The sequence below is a fragment of the Osmerus mordax genome, chromosome 5, assembly GCF_038355195.1.
Source record: "Osmerus mordax isolate fOsmMor3 chromosome 5, fOsmMor3.pri, whole genome shotgun sequence".
NCBI classification, from domain to species: domain Eukaryota; kingdom Metazoa; phylum Chordata; class Actinopteri; order Osmeriformes; family Osmeridae; genus Osmerus; species Osmerus mordax.
The window spans coordinates 14020807-14036363 of record NC_090054.1 but is presented as its reverse complement, the minus strand read 5'-3'; the positions used below and the strand labels follow the sequence as shown (position 1 = coordinate 14036363).

Sequence of the window (15557 nt, the reverse complement as noted above, 5' to 3'; positions counted from 1 at the left end):
AGAGGGAGAGAGAGGGAGAGAGAGAGAGAGAGAGAGAGAGAGAGAGAGGGAGAGAGAGAGAGGGAGAGAGAGAGAGGGAGAGAGAGATAGAGAGAGAGAGAGAGGGAGAGAGAGCGAGAGAGAGGGAGAGAGGCGGGAGCAAGAGAGCGATAAGGGGGCACAGAGAGAAAGGGAGGGACAGTCAAAGGGAGAGAAACATGTTATCGTCGAAGCATTTTTCACGTGTAACGACACGCCACTACGTATTAGGTCTAAGCTTCAGGGACACGGCTTCCAGTCAACACGTCTCTCCACTATCGGTGGCTGCAGTCCCTAGTGTCCACGAGTGTATCTTGTTATCTCTCTCTAACACGGTCAGAGTGCCAGGCCTCTCACCATGCCCTGGCCACACTTGGTGCCAGCCAGCACCAGTCCAGGATCGGGCATGTCATCACCCAGGTAGACATGTGTCCCCCGACACAAGATACGCCCCCCTTCCTGAAGAGGGATGTTGGTCTCTATGGAGACGGCATTGGTGCCAATCACAGGTCGGTTGGCCCCGTCTTGGCACTGTATCTTGCCACACTTAGCGTCTCTGTAAAGATGAGGTCACACGCACACACACACACTTGGTTTCAAAACAAGACCCACAGCACTTGATCCAAGCACTAAAAGTGATCGTTTCCACACCAACAGTCTATGACGTGTGAAAAAGGGCATGTAATTGTAACCAGAGATGAAAGACTGCCAGACTGTCATCATGCGTCTATTATAAAGCCTCCATGAGTCCTCTAGTCATTACAGAAATTACATCAATTAGCAATGCTTGATAAGAGCCTTCACCCAGGGGAGATCCAAGAACAATTAGAAGACATGAATAGCATAAAGTGCCTTACGAATACTTCGAACTCTAATTAGTTTGCTATCTTCTCAAAATATCCCCCTCCCACCCCTCTGTTAATTGTAATTTCAAGGCTATTTGTCACTTTCAAATGTGGATTGTAGATGACACCGTTGATAATGCTAATTGAGATGGTCGGTGTTGTTTCCTTTGTTGGTTTTCGTTTCTGCTGTTTTGTTTTGAAAGACAAAGGCACCAGACAGGCACCAGGGCAGCTCCAGAGGCTTACCGCGCCTCACACTTGGCAAAGGAGCCTTTGGAGTCCTTCCCACAATTCCCATATGGGTCTCCTGCAGAGTTGACCCTCTCGAAGCAGATCCCTGGGGCTGGCTTGGCTCCTGCAGAACAGGGAGTGAAACCGAGGGAAAAAGAGAGAGACACAAGGAAGAGAGAGAAAGAGAGAGAAGACAAAAAAGACAGGCCAGACTGTGTTAGAATGCTCAATGCAATGGCCAGGGATATTCCTCCAGTCCATCAAGGGGCGCTCTACTGACCTGGTCCCCACAGTGTGATGCACTGTTGCTCGTGGGTCTGGCAGATGCCATTGTAGCAGTGTCCGTCCACACTGTGGCAGGCATGCCCGTCGTGGAGGTACACGTTGGCTGGGCAGTGGGGGTTGGCACCAGTGCAGAACTCTGGCAGGTCACAGGAGTTACTGGATTCTCTGCAGGGCGTGCCAGCGGGCTTGAGCTACACATACGCAGGCACACACACACACACACAAACACAAACACATCAAATCACAAGCCTTGCATCTTATTGATGTTTCACAGCATGGGATTACAGCCTGATGCGACTGACAGAACGTTGCAGCAGCTTTTTCGAAATCAAACAGCACGAGAAAAAAAAAGCATGATTAAAAACGTTGGGGGGAAAAAGGGCTGCTTCATCTCCTCTCGCTCAAGTGAATTTGTTTTCAAAGAAAGGATGTACTGTACATCTGATGCGTTTGTTTGATCACCATGTCAAAGGATGGGATCATGACTGTGGCAGACATAAAGCCATTTAAACAGAGCAAAACCCACAGAGAAGCAGTATGACAAAAATATGGTAAAAAGCTGCCTAAAAGGACCTGAACTCGCCAAGGACACGTTACTTCTAAAGCGGCGACTTAATCTCCCGTGTCCCCACTCAGGACAGTCCGATTTGTTTCTAGCAGGTTGAGCACTTCTCCATAGCTCCTCTGCTTTCTACTGCACATTTACTGGATTAAGAACCCCTTGACTCTGGGTGTCTTCATCCCTGGTCATACAGTATGGCGTGCCAGTGGAACAGTCGTCAGTGGAGCAGAAAGAATCTAATTTCCATGCTGATTGTCAACTCAACGGCGAGGGAAGAGGAGAGAGATGGAGAGAGGCAAAGCATAAAGGAAGAAGGGAATGATGAAAGAAAGAAAGAAAGAAAGAAAGAAAAAAAGAAAGATAGAAAACGAAGACAGACTGCAAGGAACAGACAACTAGAGACAAATGGAGAGGGAGCACACGAGAGAGAAAGAATGAGAAAGAGATAGACCGCAAGAGATGGATGGTGAGAGAGGAGAGACCGAGACAGTCATAAAATAGCAAGGGGAGGTAGGAGTGAGTTGAATAGCAATCTTACCATGCAGTCTTCACAGCACTGTCCATGGGCACACACTGCGTCTCCCTTCAGAGTGCATGTGGTGGCGTTGCAGCAGGGGTTCAAACATTCCTGATTACACGCACACACACACACGCACGCACACACACACACACACACACACACACACACACATCAACACACAAGGACATGATTAGCCGCAGGCTCTGTTTTGGCCGTGTCACCTCAGCCTTCCAGGTCAGCGCAGTGTACTTCCTGTGTGGAATTCCCCTGCTTGACGGCCCTGGAGACCCCATAGTGCAGGCCTTTGAACCCTGCAAGCCAAACCTCTGAGACACAATAATATTGAACCAGAGGTGGGGGACTTCATTCTTGAGTACAAACGTGTACTCAGCACCCCCCTCCCTCTAGAAGCTTCTGTGTTTTGGATTAGAGAATTCTGTGGAAATATACTCTGATGTTAAGACCAGAGAGTTTTGATGGGTCGTCCCTTGCTGTGGGCAAAGAGGTGGGTAAAGAAGGATGTGGTTGAGATGCATGTCAACTGGAGCAGTGTGAAGTGGTGGTCGAGGTTATTTACTTGTGTGGTGATGAAAGATTAGTAGGGGGTGTAAAACGCCTGAACAATGCAGAGGAACATTGTTAAACAATGTGGAGAAGAGAGGGAGGATAGAGAAAGTGGAAGTTGAGAAACACGGGTCTGGTGGGAGAGAGAAGGAAACCGACAGAAGAGAAAAAGTTGTGAAAGAAGGGGAATACGGGGCATGAATGAAAGAGTCCAGAGAGGTGAACGTTTTTCTCCTTAGGCAAAAAATGAGTTGAAACAGTCTCATGACCACAACAGCTACTCCTTCTCTCCCGTCTTTCACCTCCTCTCAACTAGGCCCCTGGGGCTGTCACTGAGGCATTGATGGAGGACTGGAGGCTAATTTGCTGGCCTCTCCTCCTCCCCAACCCCATCTAACTCCCCCTTCGCCTCCTCTTCCTCCTCCCCCTCCTCCTACTCCCCTCGTCCTCCTTCAACTCCTTTGGGGGGAGGTTTACGGGCCTGGCCTCTCTTCTCTCCTGTGGCCTCGCGCCATCCTATTGTTTGTAAGAGTGGAGGGAAAGCTTTCATCTCCCGGTCCAAATGGGAAGCCAGCCAATCACACCAGAGCTCTGGGGTGACATCACTAGGTGGAGGAGGGGTACAGAGGGTGATGGAATGGTGGACTGCCAATTTGAATCATACTACTCACGGCCAGTGGTTTTATCCTGATTAGAATTTCTCCCTAATTGAAGCGAAGGACCTTATGCTAATCATTACCGTTCAGAACATTACGGGCTCAATCAAATCAACGTGTTTGCATAGAGCTGACTCCAAAGTAAGCCATACAGTTTGTTTGATTATCCGCTTACTCACTGAATACCACAAGGAAGCAGCCAACTCTGAAGGAAAGAAGTATCCAGAGAGAGAATGATCCGGGTGTGGGAAGAGAGAAGAGAGTGCCAGAACACTTACACACAAACTATCCAAATGTCAAATGTATCTTCATCAAAAAACACTCCCTTTGATGGCATACGGCCTGAAGTACTTCGTCATCCGAAAGGCATGACGAACCCACCCTTATCAGGTTCATAACCTGCTTGACTGTGGCCATGTTTCATGGAAACACGAAAGAACACAACACAGAGGTAGCTTGTGCTCCTCGGCTCTGCTGAGCTCGTCTCGTATAGCTTGAACTCTCATGTAGAATCGCTTCGTGAGGAGTTCCGCCCTGCTTTGTTCTTTTATGCACAGCGATATCCTGCCTTGGATGCGAGGCTTAGTGCTGTGCCTGAGGTACCTGCTCCCCAGCTGTAGCTGTGTGCTCAATTCCCAAAGCTGTGTGCTGGATGTGTCGGAGGGGCTAAGTTGTTTGGCTGGCACAGCCTCTCTCTTTCGCCAGCCTCGCCCCGATTACGCCACTGTTAGTTTCGTCTGTCACACATTTGGACATTGCGTTTGATTAATGAGCCCGTGAAAAGGAAGTGACATCACTGTGGCGGCGTGTAGGGGCTGAGAGATGAAGGTGCATGTAAACAAAGCATCATGTTGAGGGTCTCTTGTGGGGATTTATAAATTGGGGTGTCTTGTTTCACCTCACTTTCAACACGTTTGTTACAAAATAACAATGTCTGTGGCATGGGAACCATTTCGAGAGACTGGTTGTGGTTTGGGGGGACAATGTAAATGGTTGAGCTATTCAACAGTCATTCCTCGCAGCGTTATTTGTTGCCCTGTTTCCTTATTATGTAAATATCTTCTATTTACAGTCGGTCATGTTCACGGTTGGCCCCATGATGTCAGTGTGTGCGTGTGTTACCTCCAGCTCTCCACAGTCACACTCCTCTCCCTCCTCCACGTATCCGTTGCCACACTTCTGCCCCCCGTAGAGCACCTTGACCTCGGGCATGTTGTAGAGGCACATGCCCACTCCCTTCTCCAGACTGGCCGCCAGGTCCTTCTTACTGCAGGTGCTGAACACCGTGGGGAAAGGGTACCTGAGGGAGATGGAGAGAGGGGGGGTTAGAGAGAGAGAGAGAGAGAGTGTGTAAGAGGGAGAGAGAATTACAGATATGGAGAGTATGTTGCTGGTAAGAGGCTACAGGTAGTATCAGATTTTATATATTTAGGATTTTTCATTGATTCTAATCTCTTCTTTAAAAAACAGGTAAAACATGTGCCAAAGGTCTTAAAATTTAACCTTGTGAATTTTTTATATATAAGAAACAGTCTAACCATGCAGCACAAGCCAGCAGCACAACATTACAATCTATCCATATTCTCCATAAACAAGCTCTGAAAACACTTGATAAATAACCAAAAAGCCACCATCACTGCAATATCATTTGTACGTTTTTTTTATGGTATGGCTCCACCTCCGCTTAGTGATTTTATTGAACAACGCACTCAAAGTAGCAGACACACTAGATCTGCTTCAAGAGGTGATTGTGTTATTTCACATAGGTCTAGCTCTTTTAGCAAGTCAGCATTTTCTGTGAATTCAGCACACACTTGGAATGCTCTGCCATCACACATACACGTACAAAGCATTCAAACATAGCCTTAAGGAATGGCTTGTTGCCAATCAGGTTTGCAAGCATTGATGTACTGTCTGCCTATATGTGTGTTTGTCTTGTTACTAAGTGTTGATGTATGTTATGTGCCTCAGTGTTATGTATGTGCTTGTACCGCAGGTACACTTTTCTTATGCTTATATGTGAACTGGTTGTGTCTATACTGTACGTTACTGTCTGTTTATTGACTCATTTTAACCTCAGTATGTTATTTGACATTTTGTAATTTTAGGCTGGCTTTACTGTAAACATTTGGCCGGGGACAGCAGATGAAAATTAGCCTCTCTGGCTAACTCTGTCTCACTTACAGTTTTGCTGTTGATTGGTGTGCATTGTCCCTGAAATAAAAAAAGAAAAGAGAAAAGGAGACCAGGTTGAGAGAGAGAGACAGAGATGGAGACAGAAATGGAGACAGAGATGAATGTTGAATCAACACTGGCGGCAGCGGTCACAGTCCTGACCAACCCATGGAGCGCGGCCCTCAGCCCCTCATGGTCAGGGTTGTGCTGTCTGACTATCTAAAAGGCACAGGCCCAAACCGTGAAGGTCAGAAAACTTGGTTCAAGGGAAAGCCAGAGGAGCTGTGAACTGAACTCACAGGCGAAGCCAGACAGCTCTGACCGGAGAGCATCAGACACTTGCTCATTCACTCAGCCTGTGAACATATTTAACGGTCTAGCAACATCCGATGCACTCTAATTTGACACGGTTTCCAACTCACAAAGGGGCACAAACTACCGAACCAACAAAATGAAAGCTATCCAACAAATACGTCTGCTTGGCAGGCAAACCCCTAATTTCATACATATTTCTCCACTGCTTATACAAATATACAAAGAAATATCTTCAAAAGAGAAGCTTGGGTAATCGTGACCCACACTGGGTGACTGACAGAGCAGAGGCACAAGGTAGGTGTATGTGTTAGTTGGTGTGTGTGTGTGTTAGTTGGTGTGTGTGTGTGTTAGTTGGTGTGTGTGTGTGTTAGTTGTTGTGTGTGTGTGTGTGCAAATGTGAGTATAGTGAATAAAAAGGTTGTTGAAACGAAATACAATTGGTATACAATCCTGACTTTTCCAGGAACAACAGTGATCTCCTCCAAATCCTCATGTATGTTTCCTGGTTGTGACCCGGCAATATCCACCCCCAAAGGACTGATCAACACTCCCTCACACTAAAGTTTCTTGTTGCACATTTCCCATTAGCATGCACTGTCTTCAGGAAGGTTTACCTCACCTGACTGACAGTTGCCACATTGCCATTCTCACTCTGCACGCTGAGCAGACTTTGTACAGTAATGCTGTGCATGACAGCGGGCGGGATAACCTATGCTCAGCTGGCACATGATCCAGAGAGAATGAATGGTGGCCCAGGAGATTGGCAGAGAAGGAGAGGATTTGAAGGGGGTAAGCCTGGACTCTCTCAGAGAGAAGTCATGGAGGATTGAGTTGGGGGGAGGGAGCATGGTGGTGGTTGAGGAGGGGGGGGGGGGGGGGCGACACTTCTGCGGCTGCTTATAGTATGTAGCCATCTGTAGAAGCAAAGGTAGAAAATACAATGGAGCTGGAAGACTGGTGAGAACAGGGGAGCATGCGAGGAGTTGATGGAAACTGCCGGAATATAGGGGTTGAAAAGCTTCAGACACAAATGCAGCAAACTGCCAGGATCTGTGTAAACAGGGCATGTTCTGTGAGTCTTGGCACTATATGGAGCGGAGGTTGGTGCATGTGCCAATCGGCAGAGAGCTGGTATGTAAACCATGATGTTACACTGAAAGGATTTGTCGAACGCTTCGTTACGCAGAGTAGGTTTATCCCATTTGGAATGGGATAGAAAGAGATCTGCAATGCTTCACCTCGGACTTGTGTGAGTGCCTGTGTGTGCACGTGTGTGCTTGTTGGTGTGTGTGTACGTTACAGTAATGTGTGTGTGTTGGATGTGTTTGTGTGTGCTAGCTTGGGTAAGGAGATTGTATTTGGCAGCCATTGCTTTGGAAAAAGCACTGTCAGGTCATTCATTAGTGAGTCTCCTACACGCAACAGAACAAAACCCAGTCAGAAAAACATGTTTTCCTCAACATACCAGAAAAACACACAGTCCGAACATCGACTTCTGAGAAAAACCCACCGGAATCTTCCATCACCCATCACCTCGGTGGGTATCGAGTGTTCTCTATTCGCACCCTGCGGTGTAATCACCGCCTCACTGCGCCAAACCTGTTTGCTCCTCTAATCCACTAGCCCTGGTTTTCAATCAGCTGTTTACCCCCTGACCACACGCAGCCTCACCCAAAGTCCTGGAGCCCTGCCACAGGAGCTACAGAGATGGCAGGCAGACTACTGCACAGAACATCAACCCACACAGCAGAGCACAGCAGAGCACAGCAGAGCCTGCTGTCAATAGCATGGCTGGCACTGATAACGGAACAGAGCCGGGCAGAGACATTCCGAAAAACAGAGATAGAGAAAGAGAGAGAATGTGAGAGAATGAGAGACTGTGTGTGAGAGAGAGAGACAAAAAGAGAGAGAGAGAGCAGGTTAAGCTCCATTGGTAAACAGCCTAATCTGCTGGGCTCGGTCAGAGACTAGCCAGCCTTTCCCCAGCTGTGTAACCAGAGATGGTCTGCTTGGACTGGAGAGCCCTGGTGGGGCTCTGCTCACTTAGGCCTTTAATACAGCCCTGGAATGTGGATACACACCCACACCCACACACACACACACACACACGCACACGCCAATGACTGTTATCACAGCTGAAGACACGTGCCACCTTCGCCGTCCAGGAAATGACACTAAACTGGAACTACAGTGTAGGCTTCACTGCGTAATATAAGCTCAAACCCCGTGTTTTCACCATGTGCAGCCATGCAGCGCAGATCTAATTAGGAGCAGGAGGTGTTAGGGCGTCAGCCGCATAATGGTCACAGGGAATTTGAACCAAATTCTATCACACTGCACTGGCTGACTGACAGGAGGCATGAAAGGGAGAAATGGGATTCACCAAGCAAATATGGATTCAGGCGAAGCTCTGCAAAAGAGCATAACCTGATTCAAATTCTGATCACTGGCTTGATACCACCGGAGATGAAAGATGTCATATCTTACTTAGAGCCATGTGCAATAACAGACGGTGCCTTTTGTAGTCCTCGGGGGCTCCCAGAATGACAGGCAGGCTTCTAACTAACAGGAGTTCAATGTCAGATCCCACTGAGGGAAAAGAGCAAATTGATAGGATCTGATCTGCTCTTTAGTTAGCCAGTCTGACCTATGAGAAATCACAGAGACGTCGTCATTTGCATTTTCATTAGGTTGCAAGGGAGCGGTGGAAAGGCCACCACGGGGGGGGGGGGGGGGCTGCGCGCGCTCCTCTGCAGCTGGTCTCCGGAACCTCTCCTCTGGTTCGTGACACGGCCGCTCTGGGACCATCTGCCCTCCTGCTGATGGTCTGCCTCACGGGGGTGGGGGGGTGGTTGTGATCTAGAGCGGGCCACTGCTGGAAACACGTGTGGGACCCCCCCCCAGAAGACTGGTGTCAGTCTGATGATGTCAAACAGGAAGCTGGGTGGGTGGGGGGGGGGTGGGGCCTGAGTTCGAGAATGACTTTGCAGATGGAGGAGGAGGCTTAGAGGTGAAAGGGAGGAGAGATGATGGGTGGAAGGGGACAGAACAGGACAGGACGTGACAAGGCAGGATTCGGGTGGGGTTCGGGCCGGGCGGGGCCAGGGTGGGGTTCGGGCGGGGCCAGGGTGAAATGTACCGTTTCTGCCCATTCAGCAGATGTGAGGCCGGTGAGGCTGTTGAGGCTGGTGAGGCTGTGCTAAACACCGAGCTACGACTCTCCTGGGTACAGCATCACTGCACCCAACGTCTGCCCACCATCAACACAACCCTCCATCCCCCTCCCCCTCAGCAAAACACCTGCTGCTCAACAAATCCTGCTCCCCTTAATCTCAGCACACATTGCACCGTCGAAGACAAGGGTTTCATCCCAGCCAGTTACAAGACTGCTTCTCCGTATCAATATATTGCATCGTGATAGAAGGACTGAGGTACCTTACCAAATCTCCATTTTCGATGGCCGTCTTGCCCTCTCTCTCTCAGAGGGGCCAGTGCTGCATGTCAGGCCTGGCACCGCACCTCTCAGTGGATCTCTGTCAGTGCGCCCTGTCCCTGATTAGGGCTGGCAGCGCCACGGATAATCATGTCATTTAGATGCAGCCCCGTCCTCCCATCCATCAGTCAGTCTGACTTAAGACCTCCCCTGACACGACGCTCTTCTCTTCCACCAGCCCCAGTGTCTGGAAGTCGGTCTGTTTGTCTGTCTGTCCGTCCGTCTGTTCGACTGCCTGTCTGTCTGTCTGTTTGTGTAGTTGCCTGACAGCTTATTCTGTTTTCTGGACTCAGAAGAAGCAGAATAGCTGGGGCAGTGATAGAGCGCTGTGGGTAGTTCTAGTCCAGGGGCAGAAATAAATCAAATCCATGTGGAGGAAATAGCTTCAAGATTGGTTTTCTGAAATGACTGGTCTTGTCAATGAGCAACGATGTGGAGTCAGGTCCGAGATGGATACTTTAGAAAAACGTATGGATACACCACATCGATGTTCTGACTGTCTGTGTGTATGTGGGTTTGCTTTTTTGTGCACGTGTGTGTCTGTGTGGGGTTTTGTGTGCGTGTGTGTACAGCAGAAGTGAAATAAGAGTGAACTGAGGACATTAGTTTGTGTCCCACCAGACACCTCATGCTGAATATAGGGCAGAGCCAGAGTTCTGACTGAGCGCATGGCCCTGAGCAATACAAGTCAAAAGAGCACCGTGAAAGAAAGTGCTGCTGCTCCAAGAGAAAAACTAAACCGATGGCGTAATGTTGCTTTTTATAATTTTGCTTCAATTCCCTTTGCTCAACATGCTTACATTGGACACGTAATGCACTGTTATTACACACATTCCACAGTTGATAATGCTCTTAGGGATCATGACTCGCTTTTAGCAGAATAAATATGTGAATCACTGAAGTGACACTTAATAACTCTTTAAAGATTTGACACCACAAGATTTAATTAATTGATGATTTACACTACAGTGAGCGCTTACTTTTGCATGAATTATAAAAGCCTTCACAAACTCCAAAGGTGGGGAATGATGCTTACGCAGTCATTTCGTGCCACAGTGTTTTTTTTTGCCAGAGATTTTCTTTCCCTTCTTCTGCAAATCAATGTTGCATGAGAATAACAGCATGAGCTCACCGCACAGCTCTTGTTCTCAAGTCTTTTGCTGGCCTATTTCTTGAGTAAAAGGTCAGATTAGTCTCACCGGGCTCAGTCAGACGGGTCAGCAAGACTCCACTACCTCCACCTTCACCCCCCACCCCCACACCTCCCCCCCCCCCCCCCCACCCCCACACCTCCCCAAACCCCTCCCGCCCTCCTTCCAGATCTGCTGGAACTTTCGATGGATGCCTTCACAGCTCTTCGCTGAGTTCCCTTCCAGCCTGTCGCCGTGTTGTTTTATGAGCCCATCATTGAGAACAGTGTTACTGTGTGTTTCATGGCTGGGCTCCGGTGACAGCGGCGAGAGCAGAGGCCAGTAAAAACACCGGCGGACGGAAGAGACGGAGGGGTGGACACAGGCTGTGAATCAGCTGCGACCAACAGGCCGCTCCCCCCATCCCCATCCTCACACACACGCACACAGACAGACACACACAAACAGACAGACACACAGACAGACAGACACATAGACAGACAGACAGACATACACATGTCCATAAAAGAATCAGAGGTGAGCCCTCAAAAACTGTACCAAACAGGAAACTGCACAAACCGATCTTGCACCGACACCAAACTCCTCTGCTTGGGCCGCCATCTGTCATATCTAACTAGCATAAAAGAGCCTTTTTTTCCACTCAATTTCTGCCTGCTTTCCTACTCTAGTAGGAATGTGGAATCTGTCCCAAACCAATCAGTCTGCGTGGCAGGACTCATCATCAGATAAGCTAAATTGGCATCAGACCAAGGGTGAAATCTCCTATTACGCCGTGGGTGCACCTTATCTGACTGCTGTTGACTAAGGAAGCGTCACATGGCCCATCACTCTTGGCTAGGCTGTTATCAAGCGGCCCCAGGCTACAGGGAGGGAATACTAGATACAGCTCTTCTGTCTTCAGCCTCGGTTAGGTGTGTGGGTGTGTGTATGCGTGTGCGTGTGGGTGTGATTATTGTTCTTCGCCCTCAGAAAGATGCATGGCCAACACTACATAAACAATGAGACACGCGAGGACAAATGTTTACATGCGATAACGATCGACTCTCTTCGCCGGCACTTTGGCGATTAATCTTTCAGAGAGGCCTGCTTGCACAAAGGTGGAGAAGAGTTGCTAATTTATTCCGAAAAGTTAGAAGGAGAGGGCTTCATTTACACACTCGTAAAGTGAAAGGCTGGTTAGGGAATTGTTAAACAGTTTCAGAGAGCTGTGGAGTAGAAGATCAGAGAGGGACCAACAGAGGCAGGGGGACCATATAAAACACTTGTCCTTGGTGTCCTTGCACTCGCTGTAAACTCCATCTCAAAGCCAGACCACTGCAGAGGATTAACTGGGAAGTTTCCCCCAAACAAGATAAAATAAATGGAACTGTCTCTTTTATGGGGCATTTTTTCACCTCCAGACTCCGAAGTGAATGATTGAGAATTTGAATGTAACCTATGATGTAAAACCCATCTCCACACCTGGATAACAGTCTCGTTATGGGCCGGCCCACTTGGCCTCGCTTACCCTGTGGAAGGGGTCATAATGCAGCCGCCACGGTCCACCGTCATCCTACAGCTGCACCCCCGCTCGGGTGTGTCGTGGTTCATCCCAAAGTTGTGCCCAAGCTCGTGGGCCAGAGTCACGGCGGCGCCCAGTGGATTTTCGGAGTGATCCTAGAGAAGGAGGAGATGTCAGGGTCAGCACGGTCCATTATCTGAGGGATTTTCGGAACACGCGAAGAGGAGTGCGGGGCAAGAAGGACGTGGCTCCCGAAGAAGGAAAGCCCTTCAGACACTCTTGTCGTTCTCCCTGCAGCTGCAGTCACCTGGGACATCGGGGACAGAGAGAGAGATACCGGCTGAAGCACGTACTCCTCCTGCTGGGACAGGATGGCTTCTGACAGCGCTGTTAACACACGCTGTCCCTTTCGGAGGGATGGGGGGGGGGGGAGGGTTGGGGCGAGAGGAAAGAGACTGAGAGAGAGTGTCGGGGAGAAAGAGAGAGGAATGGAGATGGACAGACGGACGCAGAGAGGCAGAAGGGAGAGAGGTGGAGACACAACATGAGAGAGAGAGACAGGAAGACAGACAGGCAGGCAGACACAGAGAGATGATAGAAAGAGAGAGAGAGAAAGAAAGAGGTGGAGACAGAGACACTTAGCAAAGCAATAAAGAGACAAAGAGTGAGACCTAAGGGTGCCAAAAATGACTAAAGATTGATGGAGGGAGTAAATGAGTTAATAAATGAGCAGAATTGGCCCAGTGTGTTTCACAGTTTCCTGCTAAGAGGGTGCTCTCTCTCTCTCTCTCTCTCTCTCTCTCTCTCTCTCTCTCTCTCTCTCTCTCTCTCTCTCTCTCTCTCTCCCTCTTTGTGTCTCCATTACACCAAGAAACTACTCCATGTAAGCCACAGCCAAGGAGAAATAAATGATTTAAGAAGTAAACCAACATGCGTGCGCGTTTGCTCTTAAACAGACACACGCAGCTACATACGCAACATACGCACGCCTACAACCTTGCACATACACAAACATACACACGCATTCCCAGGAGACAAGACGATGGAAATCCTTATCTTGGGGCTGCCTAAAACCTAGGCAAGGACAACATGGGTCAGTGGAGTGACAAACACAGTCACTAAGAGCATGTGACGACGTGACAAAGAGGCTCTCTCTACCCTATTGGTCTCCACATCTGCCTCTTCTATAGCTGCGCCGCTAAGCCGAGGTTTGCAATGGTGGTGAGGGCTCTTCTGTCTGGGGCTGCTCTCTGATGTTTTCTGGAGACTCGTGAGAACATCACTTGCTCTGTATCTGCACCACAGGGTCACATGTCAGGGCCCATGTACACAGCTAGCTATTTTCTGTCCTGATTACAGAGCTCAGCGGTGGGATATGATGGAGTTTTGCTGGCAGGATAGGAAACCAGTCCCTGCTCTGTCATGTTATAAGCCTCTTCTCAGCATCGCTGAGTGGTCTGTGTGTGTGGGTCTGTGTGTGTGTGTGTGTGTGTGCACGTATGTGAGGATGAGGGAGGGAGTCGGGGGGGGGGGGCATACCGAGGATATCTCCCTCTGGGTTCCTCTTCACTAAAACCATAATAGCAGAATCAGTAGGGTTAGGGTTAGAATGGTGGGACGCCCGAGTCTTCCCAGCTAAGCAGATATGAGCTAGCTGTGATGGCGAGAACATGAGAGGGGTTAGCTTGGCCTGTGGAAATCGTTTATGGTCTCTGTGATATCCTTTCCATTTTGAGCTGGGAGTGTTCCAGCTCCGAAAGAAAACGACTGTGCTTTGTTTACCATACCGCTTTAACCCCGGTGGCATACGAATAAATGGCCCAAAAGTGTTTTTGTTTCTGAGAACCCCAACATGTTGGAACTGTGAAATTGAGAGGGCATATGGTCCAAATGAAGGGATTTGAGGCTGATCATAACTATAGCAAGTGTATACGGTATAAGAAGTGGTTCATCTGATCGATCGGTCTCATATAACTGTGTTTCAGATTGTTTCATCCTGGGCCAAGCCAATGCCATGTGTACATTATGGGATGGGATAGGAAGGACAACCATGTGGAAAAACACAAGCAGCTATAACCAGGGGAGAACCAGATCTCTTACAGGAAATCAGACCTCTCTGTTAAGAGCAGTACTGCTCCAGGATGACCCTGAGAAGGAGCTTGCCTGGCAGGTTACAATGAATATCACATGTTCCAGTGGGGACCGACACCCACAAGGTAGTAAATGTAAATGTATGATACTTCACTCTACTCCTGTGTATATGAAATGTGTTTCATTACAAATGGATAGAATATACAGTATACTGCCTGGAACAAGCCATTCATCATCACCTTCATAAAAATGGAAATGTAACATTGTTTAAAGTCTGTGCAGCCTGATTTACCTCCAAAGGCCGTCCAACCACTATGTAAGCCGGGGGACTGGGTGGTTGAGTAATGACAAGCCTGCCTATGACCTTAAGTGGTGTGTGTGTGTGTGTGTACTGTACATGTCTGTACATGTGTGCACAACACTGTGTATCCAAGTGTACGGAGGAGGGGTAGTTAGGTTCCTGGTTTGTAAGTGGTAATGTCTGAAGATCCTTGTGTTTACTATCACCTCCACAGTTTCACAAAACTCTGAGCACACCAAGCACCAGCCACCTCCGCTGTCAGTGAAAGAGAAGGTCAGGCCTGTGGATCACATCCATGCTAGTCCATGCTGGCCACAACTAAAAAGCAGGGGGTGGGGGGTGGTGGGTGGGGGGTGGGGGGGGGTGCAGCTTCGGACTCACCATGACGATGCCCCCCGACTGCTCCACCGTGCACATGCTCATGATGGGGGCCATGCCGATGGTGGTCCCCTGGAAGTACACCCCGCTGGGGCAGGAAGACAGACGCACATCAGGGGGGCTTTGGCGACAAGATTCCGGCGTGTGTGTGCGAGTCTGAGTGTGTAAATGTGGTCTGTGCAGGGTGGTCAGGGAGAGCTCTACCTGATGAGCTGAGCGTTGTCGTGGGGCTTCTGAGGCAGCAGTGTCCCCTTCCTCCAGTCCAGGAACTCATGCAGCGTGGTGAAGGGGTCCTGGGTGACGGGACACTTGTCTGAGTCGCTCCACACCTCCAGGCCAACCAGCGCCACACGGATGTTCAGGGCCCGGTAGAACTGAGCGGGGAGAAGGGCACGGGGTCTTCATATGGGGGAAGTGGGGTACATGGGAACTGGAGAGGGTACGGGGGGCTAGGGGACTGGTGGATGGGGG

General features: G+C 49.2%; 1 protein-coding gene across 1 annotated transcript in view; it reads right to left on the bottom strand.

Moving 5' to 3' along the window:
- Window positions 1–15557, bottom strand: part of LOC136942838 (disintegrin and metalloproteinase domain-containing protein 12-like) — a 54989-nt gene that overhangs the window by 9325 nt on the left and 30107 nt on the right. The window contains exons 9-16 of the mRNA XM_067235849.1: window positions 15291–15460; window positions 15090–15174; window positions 12323–12471; window positions 4804–4981; window positions 2480–2569; window positions 1375–1570; window positions 1110–1218; window positions 376–574 (exon numbers count right to left, since the gene is read on the bottom strand). Of these exons, the coding sequence (XP_067091950.1) occupies window positions 376–574; window positions 1110–1218; window positions 1375–1570; window positions 2480–2569; window positions 4804–4981; window positions 12323–12471; window positions 15090–15174; window positions 15291–15460 (1176 nt within the window). The remainder of the gene's footprint in view (window positions 1–375; window positions 575–1109; window positions 1219–1374; window positions 1571–2479; window positions 2570–4803; window positions 4982–12322; window positions 12472–15089; window positions 15175–15290; window positions 15461–15557) is intronic.